The sequence below is a fragment of the Mastigoproctus giganteus genome, chromosome 7, assembly GCF_048544385.1.
Source record: "Mastigoproctus giganteus isolate SK-2022 chromosome 7, ASM4854438v1, whole genome shotgun sequence".
Taxonomy (NCBI): Eukaryota; Metazoa; Arthropoda; class Arachnida; order Uropygi; family Thelyphonidae; genus Mastigoproctus; species Mastigoproctus giganteus.
The window spans coordinates 51,176,111-51,195,099 of record NC_143581.1 but is presented as its reverse complement, the minus strand read 5'-3'; the positions used below and the strand labels follow the sequence as shown (position 1 = coordinate 51,195,099).

At 38.2% G+C, this 18,989-nt stretch overlaps 1 protein-coding gene across 1 annotated transcript in view; it reads left to right on the top strand.

Moving 5' to 3' along the window:
- Nucleotides 1-18,989, top strand: part of sl (small wing phospholipase C gamma 1) — a 602,812-nt gene that overhangs the window by 145,202 nt on the left and 438,621 nt on the right. The window contains exon 6 of the mRNA XM_090377657.1: nt 18,751-18,840. Coding sequence (XP_090233783.1) covers nt 18,751-18,840 — 90 coding nt within the window. The remainder of the gene's footprint in view (nt 1-18,750; nt 18,841-18,989) is intronic.

Here is an 18,989-nt window from a genome sequence, read left to right as displayed (position 1 = left end):
ATTGCCCCACTCGAGGATTACCTATAGATCAGCATTTAAGGAATTGGTAGTGGATATTTGAGAAGTTGAAGCTGTTTGCACAGGGAGAAGTTTCTCAAACTGGAAGGAGAATGCGATGTGCTGTAATCAGCAAAACTATGGATAGGATTTCCAGTCAGTGGAAGACATTAATATACAAGAGGAAATGAGTGGAGAAGGAACTGCACCTTAAGGAACACCAGCATTAGTGGAGAAGTTGGAAGACAGATAGGTCTGTTATCACCTACAGTGAGTGGTCAGAGAGAGAAATCTGGATATCTGATTACCAAAAACAGTTGGTAGACCATAAGATGGAAGTTTATTTAAAAGATCTTTATGCCAAGCATGATCAAAAGCCTTTGAAAAGTCATGAGCAACTGTTTGAGTTTCACCAAATTTTTAATTGAATTTGTCCATAGATGGTTAACACAAGCCAGTACATTACCAGTGGATTGAAACTGATGGAGACCATGTTGGCGATCATTGATGAGATGGAAGGTTTCTAGATTCTAGATAGTTTCAGAGTTGACAGTTAATGGATTTCTCCATTACTGTAGAAAGAATAGAAGTGCAATGGGACAATAATTGATGGGAGGGATTTGTCATCCTTTTTAGGATCTGGTTTGGTATGAGCAAATTTGCAAACAGAAGGAAAAACACAAATTGAATAAGAAAATGTAAAAAGGCAATACAGAACAGGCTCTGGAGCACAGGTTTTGAAATCAAGTGGAGGAATGGCGTCAGGACCTGGCATTTTCTTGGCATCAAGACTATTCAGAATTTTTCCTACATCCTTTTGATGCAAGACCACAGGGGGCATTGAATTGCATGTAGGAATGAATAGTTAGAGGTGGCCGGTAGCTTTGGCAAGAGACCAGATTGACTTTGTACATTATTCCCTCAGTCACTGATGCTCCATAAAACCTCTAAACAGACAAAAACAAAAAAAAAAAAAAAAAAAAACCAGAATGCCCAACTGCCATTTGGACAAGAAGCAAGTTTTCTACTCTTAGTCTGTTCAAAATCTAGTTTGGACTGATTAATAACTGCTTTACAGTAGTTATGACCTTTGCTTTGGTGTATACAGAAAATGGGTTTGGAGATTTGGACGCAAGCCAATTTGCAACATGCGACATTCACATCTTGAATAGCCTTAGCACATTTATTGAAAAACCAAGGTTTAGATATAAGACATGATTTTAAGGTGGATGTGGAATAAAGGATTTCATCCCTACAAGAATAATTTCACTGACTTGATCTGAGCAATCATTGACATTAGATTTAAAACAGGAATCCAATGAAGGAAATGAAGAATAGAAATCTTGCAGATAATCCCATTTTGTATTCTTGCAATGCCAAACAACATGGGGTTTAGAATGACCATGAGAGAAAATCTTCATCGGAGAAGAGACCATCACCAAGTTGTGATCTGAGGTGCCCAGAGGACCACTCGCCTCAACCATATACTTAGAAGAGTTGTTTCTGAGAAAAAAGATCAAGTGTATTGGCCGTGTGGTTAGCATTGTCTGGTATTTGGGCTAAATGAACAATCTCTGTGAGATCATTAGTAATTTCAAAAGCCTTAGCTGCTTGATCAGCTAGGTCTGTGTGACTAGAAAACTGAAGCCAGCTGGAGTTGTGCATATTAAAATCACCAAGGAAAATTATCTCACTTATAGGAAAGTTGGAGAAAGTAAATTTTCAAAGAGAAATCAAATAGTTCCAAGTGATTAATGGAGTTGGGAGAATGATAGAGGCAACAGATGAATCTGACAGAATGTGGTAGAGAGATTTTAAGCCAGAGAAGATCTAAAAGTGGAATTACAAATTACTAAGGCTCTGACTAGGAATATCAGAGTGTACATATGCACAAGTGCCAACTTTGAAACAAATGAATTGTACGGAAAATAATTAGGACAACTAAGGTGAGCTGATTAATAACTACTTTACAGTAGTTATAACCTTTGCTTTGGTGTATACAGCATATGACAGCGCAACAAAACAAATGGCTCTCAGTCCCCAGCAGCTTTCACTCTCCCTCTTACGGCAGCGAGAGGATCAGAGTGGAAGCAGAGGGTGCTAAGAATCTCTGGGTACAACCAGGCTGCCATGCATGGAAACTGAACTTGGCCTGTTATAACGTAAGATCACTCATCAGTGAAGACAGGATATTAGAGCTGGAAAAGGAATTAGAAAATGTGAATTTGAATATCATCGGTTTGGCTGAAACAAGAAGAAGAAATGAATCACTTATAAGTTTATCAAGTGGAAATCTGCTGTACACCAATGGAAACGGTGAAAGGAGTGAAGGTGGAGTTGGGTTTCTGGTTCATAAAGATTTTAAAAATAACATTTTGGAATTCAAATGTACATCACCAAGGGTGTCAGGACTAATACTCAAGATTTCTAAGAGGTACAAACTAAAGATTATAATGATTTATGCACCAACATCAAGCCATGATGATGAAGAGGTTGAAGAAATGTACACCGAAGTTGAGAGTCTTCTAGATGAGCAGAAAACCCACTACACTATTATTATGGGGGACTTCAATGCTAAGGTTGGAAAAAGGCAAAACAGCACAGAAAGAGGACCTATAGGAAATTTTGGAATTGGTGAAAGAAATAAAAGAGGTGAAAGACTTGTGGAATTTGCAGAATCTCAAGGACTGTCAGTAACGAACACTTTTTTCCAAGAAAAGGGTGAACAGAAAGTGGACATGGAAGAGTCCAAATGGATTAACTACTAATGAAATCGACTTCATCCTCACTAACAGAAGATATATTGTGAATGATGTTACCGTCCTGAATAAGATAAATGTTGGAAGTGATCACAGAATGGTAAGATGTACACTTAATATAGATGTAGGAAAGGAAAGGAAAAAACTGACTTGAGTAAATAATACAAAGGTCTTTGAGATAACAGAAGAGGAGAAAAAGAAGTATGTACTGGAACTTAAGAACAAGTTTGAGCTTCTGCAGACTGCTCAGGACCAAGATATCGACAAGGAATATTACAACTTTCTGAAAGTGATAAAGCCCAAGAAACCTATAGGGAAAAAGAAATCCAAAGAAGAAAAAATTAGTCAAGAAACACTTGTCATGATGAACCGAAGACGACAAATGAAAAGCAAGAAAAACACTGACAGGGAGAAAATTGAGTATATTGAGTTATGCAAAGCCATTAGAAAGAGACTCAGAGAGGACATAAGAAGATTTAACACAAGAAAAGTAGAACAATCATTAAGGGAAAACAAAGGATTTAAATCAGCAGCCATGAGCAGTAATACAGAAAGACAAATGATACTGAAACTGAAGAATAGCAATGGTGTACTTATAAACAGCAGAGAAGGCATAATTCAAATAGCAGAAGACTACTATAGAGAATTATACAAGGCACAGGGGAATGATGCCAGCAGTGGGGAAGATGGATTGCAAAGTAGCAACACATACAACATACCCTATATTATTCCTGACAAAGTAGAACATGCATTAAAGAAAATGAAGAATCAGAAAGCCCCGGGGGAAGATGAAGTTACTGTAGGGTTGTTAAAATTGGGAGGAAGAGACATAACACAAAAACTGGCAAGGCTCTTCACAAAGTGCATTAGAAAAGGTGTGACACCTAAGCAGTGGAATAATGCAATCATAGTTTTGCTGCATAAGAAAGGAGATAAATCAGAAATTGGAAATTATAGACCAATTAGCTTGTTATCCCACATCTACAAGTTGTTCACAAGGGTCATTACTAACAGATTAGAAAGAATACTTGATGAGAATCAACTGAAAGAGCAAGCTGGCTTTAGGACAGGATTCTCAACTATGGATCACCTTCATGTAATATCACAGCTAATGGAGAAAGCAAATGAATATAAAACACCATTATGCCTGGCATTTGTGGATTATGAAAAGGCATTTGACTCCATACAGCATAAGGCAATGTTTCAGGCACTGCAAAGACAAGGCATAGATACCCCATATATTATGATTTTGAAGAAAATATATGAGAGTGCTACCTCCTTTATTAGACTAGACAAAGACAGTAGGAAATTTAAAATTGAGAAAGGAGTTCGACAAGGAGACACAATAGACATCGCTGGACAATGCAGTGTGGAGTCAGTTTGGTGTGACATAAACATTGGGAGATCAAAATTGAGAGTAGGAGTGTGCTATAGGCCTAATGACTCTGATGAGTATAATAAGGAACTGTACAGGGAAATAGAGTGGGCCAGTAAATCAGAGTGTCTTATAATGGGAGATTTTAATTTCCCAGATATTGACTGGAATTTGGGGGCTGGTTACTCACACACTAGCAGGACTTTTGTGGATTTATTGGATGATTGTTTTCTACATCAGCATGTTCGGGAGGCAACTAGAGGGAGTAATACTCTTGATTTGATTATCAGCAGTGATTCTTCATGCATTAAGAATCTGCAGATAAAAGAAGCACTAGGTGGCAGTGATCACAGTGTGCTGAAGTGGGATTTACTCAAAGAGGTAACTACCATTAGGGGTAAAGGGAAGGGTTATTGCTTCCGTAAAGGCGACTACGATGGACTGAGACAGTATTTAAATTCTATACAGTGGGACCAACTGATGAGGTTACCAACAGCAAATTCAAAATGGGAAGCATTCAAAGAACTTATCTTGGAAGCTACTAGGCTTTACATACCAACTAAGAAATATTGTTCAAGGTTTAGGCCAAAATGGATGTCAGATGAACTAATGAGGCATATGGCAGAGAAGAAAAATGCATGGGATACATACAAATTAACACATGACACAGAAGCCTATGATAGATACAAGTTGATATGCAACCAAGTTACAAAGGAGGTTAGGCAGGCGAAGGCAGATTACGAGAAATCCTTGGCAAGGGATGCAAAGAAAAACAGCAAAGAGTTCTTTACTTATGTAAACTCTAGAAGGAAGGGGATGAATCAGATTGGTCCACTTGATATTGATGGGTCAAGTGTTGATGATCCTGCTCAGGTAGCTAACAAACTAAATGAATATTTTGCATCGACATTCACACATGAGGAGTTATTCAGCGAGGGGAATGCCAGAGGTGTATTCAACTCTAGCAGTAAGCTACAGAATCTTGAAATAACTGGGAGTAAAGTGGAGGAGAAACTGTTGAAGATAAACACAAGAAAGGCACCCGGGGTGGATGGGATCTATCCAGTTATATTAAAGGAGGCAGCAAAGGAAGTAAGCAAACCCTTAGCCATAATTATGAGAGCTTCCTTGGACTCAGGGGAGGTACCCATAGACTGGAAATGTGCAAATGTGACCCCAATTCACAAAGGAGGATCAAAGGCTGACACAAGTAATTATAGACCTGTGAGCTTAACTTCTGTTCCAGGAAAATTAATGGAGGCACTGGTTAAAGAAGCACTGCAGGATCATTTAGACAAGACTTCAGTTATAGCTCAGACACAGCATGGTTTTGTTAAGGGGAAGTCTTGACTGACCAACTTGATTGGATACTATGATGCAGTCACAAAAGAACTGGATGCAGGGAATAACTTTGATATTATATACTTGGATCTTAGAAAAGCTTTTGATACTGTTGCACATGGAAGACTGCTACACAAATTGGAGCAGTGTGACATTGGAGGCAAATTGCTGCTATGGATAAAGGGGTGGTTGAGGGGGAGAAGACAGAGAGTGGTAATCAATGGACACTGCTCATCGTGGACTAATGTTATTAGTGGAGTCCCTCAGGGCTCAGTGTTGGGTCCATTATTGTTTTCTGTATTTATAAATGATATTGATGATGGTATATCGGGCTTAATGTCCAAGTTTGCAGACGATACAAAGGTTGGCAGGGTTGTCAAGGACACTACTGACACTATGCTGCTGCAACAGGATCTGGAAAGGTTGAGCAGATGGGCTGAGAGGTGGCAAATGAAGATTAACATTGATAAATGTAAAGTACTATACATGGGAAACAGCAACCCCAGAGCAACGTATCAACTCTGTGGTACTACACTGACAGTGGTAGAGAATGAAAGGGACTTGGGGGTGGTTGTGCAGGCAGATATGAAGTTCTCTGAGCAGTGCAGAAGGGCTGCAAGAGTAGCTCATGGAGTATTGTCAATGATATACAGGAATTTTTCCAGCAGGGATAAGGAGGTGATTATTCCATTGTATAAGGCGATGGTCAGGCCACACCTAGAGTACTGTATACAGGTCTGGAGGCCTCATTTCAAGAAGGATGTAGAGCTGCTGGAACGAGTACAGAGAAGGGCAACAAGATTAGTGAATGGAACAAAGGGGTGCTCTTACAAAGAAAGGCTTAAGTTTTGCAAATTACAGTGTCTGGAGACTAGGCACGAGCGAGGTGATCTGATAGAGGTGTATAAAGCCTTGAATGGTTTAAGCATGCTCAATGCTGATGGGATTCTTCCTCTAGCTCAGAAAAATCACCTGAGAGGGCATAAATTCAAATTGAGGAAAGACAGATGTAGGATAGACGTGCGGAAATTTGCCTTTAGCCAGCGGGTGGTTGGTTGGTGGAACAGACTTCCATCCCTTGTGGTGGAGGTTGATAGCCTAAATAAGTTTAAGGCTCAGCTGGACAGGTATTTTGAACGAACAGAGGGGTGAAGTGGAAGTGGGTTTTTTTTTTTTTTGGCTGATGCTGCATAAGCTTGCTTTCTTGCATCAAATGCCTCTACTAATGCTAATGCTAATATCTCCGAAGCTGTTTACTGCTGCCCTTGAGGAAGCTTTCAGAAAATTAGACTGGTCGCAGAAAGGAGTCAGTGTGAACGGAGAGTACCTAAACCATTTACGATTTGCAGATGACATTGTGGTCATAAGCCACGATCCCAAAGAATTAGAGGAAAATCTTATTTGGTTTCTCATATTAACAATGCTTTTTTCCATATTTTTGGGAATATACATTCCGTCTTAATTTGTTTGGTGCTATTTCAGCTAATTTTTTGATAATCTCAACCTTTAAGAGGTCTAAACCTAGGCATTTATTGTTTTTGGTTTTAGATAGTGCTATTTCTAAGTCGTATAGTAAACAGAGGTTCAATATTGACATTGTTATATTCAGTGTTTTCTTTTATAATGTTCAGCTGGGTGTGGGAAATGATCCCCAATTTCAGTCTGAATAATATTGTCTAGGACGTTGTTTACAGAATCCACCCAACAGAGGGTTGGGGTTCCATCTGGTTTGACAGTAGTTTCTAAGACATCTTCTCTTGGCAGCTTGTTGGTCACTATTCTGTAGACAATTCCCCAAGGGTCATTGTTTCTAGTAGTTCCCACCAAGTGCCTCCAGGATTCTTTTTTTCTTGTCTGTGATGAGGGCTGTATACTGACTCCATCCTAAGAGTTCTGTAAGAATTTCTCATTGCATCCACCTCATTTTGCGGCCAAGATGTTCTGGCTCTCTGAAATTGTCTACTTTCCTAGTGCTGCACCCTTCTCCTGAATATAGCAATTCAGGGCACCACCAGGGGACTACTTGCTTCCTCAGTTATTTCCGTTGGATAGACAGATTTCATGTCTCTTTAGGATGTTTGTCATAGCCGGTGCTTTCTCATCTGGGCTACATTTGTTGTTCAGTCTAGACCATTCATTTTCCTGTTTTTGCAGCTCAGCCGCTGAGTTTTGTGAGGATCTGCCTGTTTGCCTTTTTTTATATTAAACCCTTTAAAATCTAATAGAGATTGTTGGCCTGTTTGTAGCTGCCTGTTGAGTTTAAGGGTGAGAGCTCTATGATCTGATGTGGTCCAGGCTGGCTGGACACACCAGTTTGTAATTTTTTAGGCTATTGAATTTGTGGCAAGAGTAACATCAATGTCACTCTCCCCCATGGTACTGCTAAAAGTTGACAGGTGATTTAGCACTTGAAATGGGGAGGTAGCTATATCATCTAAAGGTACCTGACCATTGTATGTGCTTGCTGTATGTATCTTCTGCACGGCTATGCCATAAGGCTAACTGGCAGTTGACATCAGCACACACTATGATATTTGCTGTAGGTAGCAAGTCTGTGACTGCTTGTAAATATTCTGTGGTAGGATTTATATCTTCACTGGGTCTGGAATAAAGTGAGATAACATAGAACTGTCCTACGGCAGTAGTGATATGAACACACACTGCTACTGGGGAGCAGAGGTGACACACCTTTATGACTGTTAGGTGAGTGTTTTTAACTACTATTGCTGTAGAAGGGACACCGTAGATGTATTCTATGATTTTATAGCTTCTTCTTTGGTATCCTTGAATCCTACCCATATATGTGTATAGTTCTTGGAGTACCAAGATCATTTTATTTTAATTTGAGCTTGATCTGATCTACAACAGCTCTTGCTCTTTGGGCATTCAACTGGACGAGATTTAGAGCCCTAGTCACATTTATATTTTCAATCTCACCCATAATTGTCCTAGATTGTATAAGTTTTACCTTTTTTTTTTTTTTTTTATAACAGGGCCATTTTTCAACCTTGATGCAGTCAGTCAGCCGTGCTGCTTTGCAGGTAGCACATTTTGGCTGCTGAGATTTATTTTTGCAGATTTTGCAATCATAGCCAGTGGCTGCACAGTGATCACTGACAGGTTCTTTTTGACTGCACTCCCTGGCAGTATGACCATACTTATGACATTTAAAACATTTTTGTATGAGGAAATTTTTCCTGAATGTATTGCTGGTCCAGCCAGCACAGATTCTCTGTTGTTCCTGCAGTGCCTTCCATATTTTAGGTGTAATTTCTGCTATTATGTTAAATAATCCATTTATTTTGGTTCCACCTTTTAGAAGGAATGCAGCAGCAAATTCATCTATTGTCATTATGCTACTTATGTTTTTATAGTATATATCCATCATTAGGTCTTTTTCTAATGTTGCCTCTGGTACATCAAAAATTAAGATGAGGATATTTTCCTTTTGGCTTTTCTGTTTTAAACCCAAGTTTTGTGACTTCAGGTATTGCCTCTACCTTTTTTAAACCCGCTTTATTTGCTACTTCCAGCAGCACCCCATTTTCTTTCACTTTTCTTATACTGTTAATTTTTATGTCCTTTAAGTAGGGTTTTAGTTGTATCATCACTGTTTCTTTGACAGCCTCTAGATTTGTGGGCGCCTCCATAGCCAGGTGGGCAGGAGCAGCAGTGTGTAGCACACGCTTCTTGATTAGATCGGGGTTTGAGCCCGTGCCCACCAAATATGGAGGATGCAGAAAGGTCAGAGAATGACTACCGCATATCCCCGGAGCAATATGGCCTTAGTTGCTAATGCTCCTAAAAAAAAACCAAACAACAATAACTAGATTTGTGGGCTAAGTCAGGCATTTCTTTTAGTATGACAGTGTTTGTCTCCTTATTTCTGGGGGTTTGCTTTGTCTTGTTAACCTCTTGTCTGTGTAGCCACTACACAGACAAGAGGTTAACAAGGTCATCTCTTTATAATTTTTTTTCCCTTCTGTCACAGCTTCCACTGGTTTTTAAAAATGTTTTCTATATTCAACTCTTATGACTCTCTGCTCCAAGACTGTCCAGCATTTGATTATCTGTAGTCTTGTTGCAGATGCTATTCTATTTGTCTGCTTGTGGAGGAAGTCTTCTAAGTAAAGTTTTAACTCTTTAATTTGTTTGATAGGGTCTTGAATCTGGTTAATAGTTTCAAACCTTATTTCCTCTTCTGTTTTGTTCTCTGTATTTTCATTACTATCTTTTTCTTTGTACTCTTTATTTTCTGTTTGATTTCTCCCTTTTCTGGTGCTTTTCATACCAACAGGGCCTGAGAGATATGCTTCAAAGTCTTCATTATTTATTTCCTCATTATTGTTGGGGGTTCTTTCCCTTAAAACTCTGATATGAGTTTGGGATATCTTCTATATTTAAGTTAGGGTTGCTTCCTGGTTTCTGCATTTTTTTGTCAATATTTAAGTCCTTTTCAGTCTTTTTGTCCATATTATATTGTCTCTTCTGTTGGGAGAAATAATTTGATGTGTCTATTTCCAATTAGACCTGTTATAATAATCCTAGTAATGGGATTTCCTGGTTTGGGGGGAAATCACCTTGAACAAAGGAAACTATCTTAAAAACTAAAACAACTTAAATGTATTACTAGATCTAAGTTCTCCATTAAAGGTAATTTGATATAACTAGTTTTCAGTCTAACCTAGTTAAGATTTTTGGGCCCTACAGGCATAGGCAAGTGAGGGGTTCTAATAGTAAGATTGCTAGCACTGTGGCAATCATGCCATACAGAAATAAACACAAAAACGTGTATGAGCTATTACCTCAAATAAATTACTTCACTTCACCTTAAGAATCAAGTGATCCATGTTGAATGCTTGAAGAAAATACACAATCCAGCTGAGTTGTCCTAAGATCTGTGACTGTTCCTTTTGTAAGTTTAGTGTCGGGTTATATTGTTTATCTGGCTTACAGCTGCAGGGCCCCTAGTGGGACTTCATGTTGCCCCCTGGGAGGTAAGCCAAGCTGTCCCATGTTCTCTGGCTGTGATCCCTGCCACGATTGCCTGAGCTTTCTGACAGAGACCACAAAAAAAAAAAAAAAAAAAAGTTAGAGCATGGGAGTCAAGAGGGGGGGAACAGGTAGAAGTACAGGGGACGTAGAGGAGTGTATCTTGGGGTGGGGATATCAACTAGGGAGAAAAGAGCACCTGGCAAGGGAGTCTAGCGTAATTGTGTTGTTGCTTGGCTGCGGGTAACTCCACAGTCATCTACTTCTGTTGGTTGTTTATCCTATTCGTAGTGAGTTGTCGTTGGCAGTACACTAGGAAAACAAATTTCATAATCATAAATGCTGACAGTTGAGAATTCAGATTTCAAGAGAAAAGAAACAAAAAAACACAAAGATTTAGTTTTTTAGATTTTTCATATGGATTGTAAATAGCTCACAATACAATAATCATGTCAGTATGGTGGGAAAATAAATTTCATAATCGGAAATGCCAGTGTTCTCTGTGTTACAATATCTGACTAAAAGAGGAATTAAAAACAATGGCACATGTGCTTATTAATTGAATATAAACATTAATAAACATGGATATAGCATTTCAGATTGTTTATATGAATTGTAAATAGATGGTAGTGCAATAATTGTGCCAGTACAGATGGAAAACACATTCTGTTACTGTAAATGGAATTAAACATCAGTTGTAGAATTCAATTTTGTAGAATTAAATGTCTCACCTGTGCATGGACATGACATTGCACTGGAAGTGGACTTTTACGACGTCACAGTTTGTGTGACATTGGACCACAAAGGATTAAACTTACTTCAGATGAATCAATGAATAACCCGTATTCTTCAGCTTCATATTGAAATCCAAATTCTTTCATCAGCCCATCTATATCTAACATACAAATAAAGAATCAGCACTCCATTAAATGTCAACTTTTTATTTTTCTTTCATTAAAGTTTTTATACAATCTGCTAACAAATTCTGTTTTTTGGGTTAACACAGACCTTTTTGAATCCATCCAAAAAGGTCTGTCTGATACTTTGATGAATTTAAATCATGTAACAAGTCATTAGGCTTTATGTTATGCTCTTAAAAGATGATAGCAGCTATACAATATCATTAACATCAGTCTCTTTTTGTTGCTCCACAAAGAATCTGAAATTTTTTTAAAATGGAAATAGCAGTCATTATGGCTGGTTCATAATGATAACTGTTATTGTTTTCACCTAACATGGGAACAGCAAACAGTCATCGTTATGACACTTTGCTGTTTCTTAATGATAACTGCTATTTTTTTCATATAACAGCAAACAACATACTATTTTCATTCATTCAGTTAGATTTAGTATGATATTCAGCATACATATGCTTAGCTTTTGTCTTGATCAACTAGGTAGCATTCAGAGTAGAGGTAATGGCCATGTTTTGCCATTTTTCTTATATAAGGTGTGGCTGTTAAAAGACTGTGTGCACAGCTGCTACACACCAAGTGCCACCTGCGAAACAAAGGCACAGCAGTTGACCTTGAACCTTTCCTTAGTTGCCTGCCAAATCACATTCCAGCATGCTCATTTACATTGGAGTGAGACAGGTTTTCATTACTTTGTACTTTGCAGTTTTCCAGAAATATGACAGACAAAAGAATCAAATAACAAATCAAGCAAAATTTTTTAACAAAACTAAAGAAAACACCAACTGAAAGTTATGAATTAATACATCAAGTTTATGGGGAAGATACTATGTAAAGCAGCTTGTGTGTTTGAATGGCATAACAGATTTTTAGAACGAAAGGAGAATGTGAAAAGAATGAATAACCAGGCCATCCAGTATCCATGAAAACTGATGTAAATGTGACCAGGTACAAACATTGATTAGAGTTGACCCTCATTTAAGTACTGAAATGGTTGCAGCACAACTCAATATACACAAAGAAACAGTTAGACAAATTTTAACTGAAAATTTAGGCATGAGAAAAGTGTGCCAAAATGGTGCTAAAAACAATGAATGAAGGTCAAAGAACAAGCAGACTCCAAGTTTGTGATGATATTTTGGAAAAAAAAAAAAAAAAATGAAGATCCAGACTTCGAATTCTATAATTACTTGCAATGAAAGTTGGCTGTTCGTGTATTACCCAGAAACTAAAAAACAGTGAATGCAGTGGAAGACAAAACAATCACCCAGGCCAAAAAAAAAAAAAAAAAAACAAAAATGGCAAAATCAAAAATTAAAACCATGCTTCTTGTTTTCTTCTATATTAAAGGAATTATTATTAGTATTAGTGATGGCCATATGGTACAAGGAAGCCAATGGCTTATGCTGCACAACCCAACAATAAAAAAATAAAAATAAGAAAAAAATAAAAAATAATTATTAAAAGAAAAGGAAATAGACAACCTATGTGTTTCCCTCTTCCCATGCGTACTATCCAGCTGACCTTTGAATTTCCCAAACTGTCAGCCGCTACCACTCATTTAGGTAACAGCCAGTAATTTATAACTCACTGGCTAAAAAACTTCCTGCAATCCAGTCTAAACATCTCTCTCTGTAACTTGAATTTATGGTCCCAAGTTCTACAATCCATGAAAACATGAAAATGTGGACCAGGTACAAACATAGGAGTTGATTTTCATTTAAGCATTGGAATGGTTGCATCAGAACTCAATATAGACAAATTTTAATTGAAAATTTAGGCACGAGAAAAGTATATGTGCCAACATGTGACAAAAATTCATAATAATTACACAATAATAATTACACAACCGATGTTGTAAATAGTGTTTATTAAAATAATGTAGTAAATAAAATAAAATAAAATTCCAATAAAAAACTGATAAAAACCAACTGTACATATAATATGAATTTAAACTGAAACAGTACATTTCAGCAGCTTATCGTACAGCACATCCTTAAATATCAGCAGGCTCACGGTTCTCAGCACGTGGTTCCATAGGAGCATGGGAAGCGCTCTCCCCATGTGCACTGGAACCGGAAATGGCTTGTGAGTGTGCCAGGCGGAACTGCTCATCCCGTCCAAGAACCACTGCCTCGAAGAGGGGATGAATGCGAATTCCCCTGTCTCTATTAATGGTATTGCTCTCAGAGGAACAAATCTGCAAGCTCTCGAGCCACTTGCGGTCCCAAAATCTGTGTCCTGTCGACGATAACAGCTTTTTTTTGTCTGGGGAGATTTCATGGTGCTCCTCCCAAAAATGTTCTGCCACAGCAGATCTTCCATAATCCATGGTCTTTAACGCGTTCATATGCTCCCTCTGAAATTCGGGCTACTTTGGTTGACATTACCCTCATAATAAGCAAAAAAATGTGCCGGGGTCACACTACTACTTATATTTCTCAAAAACAAACCTTTGCATCTCCTAGTATAGCTCAGACCACTGTGTAGGTTTCTGATCCAAATGTTCAATTCAATTCCGATCCAAATGTTTTGAACATTTGGATCGGAATTGAATAGGAATTTCCAATCCAAATTGAACATTTGGATTGGAAAACTATACAGTGGTTTGAGCTATACTAGGAGATGCAAAAGTACAGTCAGTTTTTATCAGTTTTTTATTGGAATTTTATTTTATTTACTACATTATTTTAATAAACACTATAACATCGATTGATGTATTCTGTAATTATTATGAATATGATTATTCCCAACCCCAGAGGCCTATTTGAATATGTGGCAAAAATTTTGAGTGGAGACAAAGAATGAGAAGACCTAAGTTTGTGAAGATGTTTTGAAAAAAATTGAAGAGGATCCAGACTTCCTGAGTACTATAATTACTTGCAGTGAAAGTTGGCTCTTCCAGTTTGACCAAGAAACTAAAAGACAGTCAGTGCAGTGGAAGGCAAAACAATTCTCCCAAACCAAAAGCAAAATGTCAGAATCAAAAATGAAAACCAAAAACATGCTTCTTGATTTCTTTGATATTAAAGGAATTATTATGGTTGAATCCATCGCACCAAATCAGACTGTCAGTCCAACATACTGCATTGAAGTCTTGAAAAGGCTGCATAAAAAAAAATTTGAAGGGAAAGACCTGAATTGTGGAAGCATGGTTGGATGCTCCACGACAATGCTCAAGCACAAAACGCACTCTCTATTTGCCAGTTTCTGGCCAAAAAAACAAGTGTGTCACCAGACCTAGCCTCTTGGGACTTTTTTTTCTTTTCCCTAAAGTGAAAAGTGTACTTAAGGGAATCCATTTTCAGCCCATTGAAGACATTTAGAAAAAAACAACTGGATTGTTAAAAGGGAAGATCACTTCCAGAAATGTTTCTGTGCTTGGAAGAAACATATGGAACAGTGTGTGCAAGCCTAAGGCAATTTTGAAAGGGATAACTTGTAAGGTGCAAAATATTTCATTATATTTATTGTAACAGTCATTATTTAATAGCCACACCTTGTAGACTGATGTGACCTTAGTGTATCCACAAAACTGTCTATTTCCATAAGAAATTGTCTGGTGAATAACACCACTGTGCAGGCATAGTGATGTTATTTCTCCATATTGGTTCTCAGAATATCAATTTCAAAAAAAAAATAAATAAATAAAAAATAGAAAGGAACACATAACTCGCCTGAAATGCACACAGATGAGGTGCATGGATCTGTGATAATAGGGTCGCATAAAAGATGACTTATAATTATGAAAGCAGTGCTTAATTTCTAATATGTTTATTTTTTATTTTTTTAAACTCTTATTTCATCGTATCACTGATATACACAATCGCAGAATTGTCATATTAACATCATCATTAGCATTAGCATTTTAGCATTTAGCATTTGTAGAGGCATTTGATGCAAGAAAGCAAGCTTATGCAGCATCAGCCAAAAAAAAAAAAAAAAAAAAACCCACTTCCACTTCACCCATCTGTTCGTTCAAAATACCTGTCCAGCTGAGCCTTAAACTTATTTAGGCTATCAACCTCCACCACAAGGGATGGAAGTCTGTTCCACCAACCAACCACCCGCTGGCTAAAGGCAAATTTCCGCACGTCTATCCTACATCTGTCTTTCCTCAATTTGAATTTATGCCCTCTCAGGTGATTTTTCTGAGCTAGAGGAAGAATCCCATCAACATTGAGCATGCTTAAACCATTCAAGGCTTTATACACCTCTATCAGATCACCTCGCTGGTGCCTAGTCTCCAGACACTGTAATTTGCAAAACTTAAGCCTTTCTTCGTAAGAGCACCCCTTTGTTCCATTCACTAATCTTGTTGCCCTTCTCTGTACTCGTTCCAGCAGCTCTACATCCTTCTTGAAATGAGGTCTCCAGACCTGTATACAGTACTCTAGGTGTGGCCTGACCATCGCCTTATACAATGGAATAATCAGCTCCTTATCCCTGCTGGAAAAATTCCTGTATATCATTGACAATACTCCATGAGCTACTCTTGCAGCCCGTCTGCACTGCTCAGAGAACTTCATATCTGCCTGCACAACCACCCCCAAGTCCCTTTCATTCTCTACCACTGTCAGTGTGCTGACCAGGCTAGCCGAGTGGGTAAAGTACCTGCCCGGCAACCCAAAGGTCGCGGGTTCGATTCCCGCCTCGGGCTTGGATCAAAGTACTGCAAAAACCTTGGGAGGTGCAATATGGCCACAGAAGCCGATGCGCCAACAACTACCAAATCAAATCAAAATCACTGTCAGTGTAGTACCACAGAGTTGATACGTTGCTCTGGGGTTGCTGTTTCCCATGTGTAGTACTTTACATTTATCAATGTTAAACTTCATTTGCCACCTCTCAGCCCATCTGCTCAACCTTTCCAGATCCTGTTGCAGCAGCATAGTGTCAGTAGTGTCCTTGACAACCCTGCCAACCTTTGTATCGTCTGCAAACTTGGACATTAAGCCCGATATACCATCATCAATATCATTTATAAATACAGAAAACAATAATGGACCCAACACTGAGCCCTGAGGGACTCCACTAATAACATCAGTCCACGATGAGCAGTGTCCATTGATTACCACTCTCTGTCTTCTCCCCCTCAACCACCCCTTTCTCCATAGCAGCAATTTGCCTCCAATGTCACACTGCTCCAATTTGTGTAGCAGTCTTCCATGTGCAACAGTATCAAAAGCCTTTCTAAGATCCAAGTATATAATATCAAAGTTATTCCCTGCATCCAGTTCTTTTGTGACTGCATCATAGTATCCAATCAAGTTGGTCAGGCAAGACTTCCCCTTAACAAAACCATGCTGTGTCTGAGCTATAACTGAAGTCTTGTCTAAATGATCCTGCAGTGCTTCTTTAACCAGTGCCTCCATTAATTTTCCTGGAACAGAAGTTAAGCTCACAGGTCTATAATTACTTGTGTCAGCCTTTGATCCTCCTTTGTGAATTGGGGTCACATTTGCACATTTCCAGTCTATGGGTACCTCCCCTGAGTCCAAGGAAGCTCTCATAATTATGGCTAAGGGTTTGCTTACTTCCTTTGCTGCCTCCTTTAATATAACTGGATAGATCCCATCCACCCCGAGTGCCTTTCTTGTGTTTATCTTCAACAGTTTCTCCTCCACTTTACTCCCAGTTATTTCAAGATTCTGTAGCTTACTGCTAGAGTTGAATACACCTCTGGCATTCCCCTCGCTGAATAACTCCTCATGTGTGAATGTCGATGCAAAATATTCATTTAGTTTGTTAGCTACCTGAGCAGGATCATCAACACTTGACCCATCAATATCAAGTGGACCAATCTGATTCATCCCCTTCCTTCTAGAGTTTACATAAGTAAAGAACTCTTTGCTGTTTTTCTTTGCATCCCTTGCCAAGGATTTCTCGTAATCTGCCTTCGCCTGCCTAACCTCCTTTGTAACTTGGTTGCATATCAACTTGTATCTATCATAGGCTTCTGTGTCATGTGTTAATTTGTATGTATCCCATGCATTTTTCTTCTCTGCCATATGCCTCATTAGTTCATCTGACATCCATTTTGGCCTAAACCTTGAACAATATTTCTTAGTTGGTATGTAAAGCCTAGTAGCTTCCAAGATAAGTTCTTTGAATGCTTCCCATTTTGAATTTGCTGTTGGTAACATCATCAGTTGGTCCCACTGTATAGAATTTAAATACTGTCTCAGTCCATCGTAGTCGCCTTTACGGAAGCAATAACCCTTCCCTTTACCCCTAATGGTAGTTACCTCTTTGAGTAAATCCCACTTCAGCACACTGTGATCACTGCCACCTAGTGGTTCATTTATCTGCAGATTCTTAATGCATGAAGAATCACTGCTGATAATCAAATCAAGAGTATTACTCCCTCTAGTTGCCTCCCGAACATGCTGATGTAGAAAACAATCATCCAATAAATCCACAAAAGTCCTGCTAGTGTGTGAGTAACCAGCCCCCAAATTCCAGTCAATATCTGGGAAATTAAAATCTCCCATTATAAGACACTCTGATTTACTGGCCCACTCTATTTCCCTGTACAGTTCCTTATTATACTCATCAGAGTCATTAGGCCTATAGCACACTCCTACTCTCAATTTTGATCTCCCAATGTTTATGTCACACCAAACTGACTCCACACTGCACTGTCCAGCGATGTCGACTGGCTTCACTTCCTTGGTTTTTATGTGTTTCTTAACTAATAACATAACCCCTCCTCCCTTCCTATCCTGTCTATCCTTTCTGTAGATGTTGTACTCCCCAAATTGCAGTTCTGCATCCCTTATATCTGTGTGACACCACGTCTCTGATATCCCAACAATATCTGCCTTCGATGTTTTGAGCAATACCTCAAATTCATCAAATTTATTTACTAAACTCCTAGCATTGGTGTACACGCAAGTATACCTGCACCTGTTTCTATTCTTAGCTACCCTAACACAATCATATTAACAAACGTAAGTATTAAATTATATTGGCATTGGGTATTTGCCTTCTATTGGGACCAAGCCCTCCCAATAGAAGGCATATACTGAATGCCAATATAATTTAATACTTTAATTTCTAATGTTTTTAATAAACAACGTGTGGTTTCAGTGTCGTCTTTGATTAATATCGTAACTAACTTAAAAAATCTACCAAAGGAAGGATAAGTAAATTCTCAGAACTTAGCATTTAGTGTTTAAGTTTAATAGTAGATTATTCGAGGAACAGATGTATATGCTGCATTTCTTTAATGATCATGGTGAATGCGTTTTTATTTACTAAATTTCAATATCTGTTCATGGAAGATGTTTGCTGAATAAGTGGTCTTTTCCTGTTAAAACGTTTTTTGACCAAACAAGAGTAGAATTAAAGTTGCATATTTTTTTTTCAGATCCTTGTTGAAACTTTTGGAAATTATACTGCTGATGGCCAACGTCTTACTTTACAAGAATTCCAGAATTTTATTGCTGAGGATCAGAAGGTATATGAATTTATAATGAATAGTATTTCTCTTAATATTGAATATCAAATTTTTTTTAATGTAAGTTAGTCTTGAAATTTAGTGCTTATTAAAAAATATTAGAACAGAAGTTACATTATTATTTTTTTTTTTACACATGCAGATTTCAC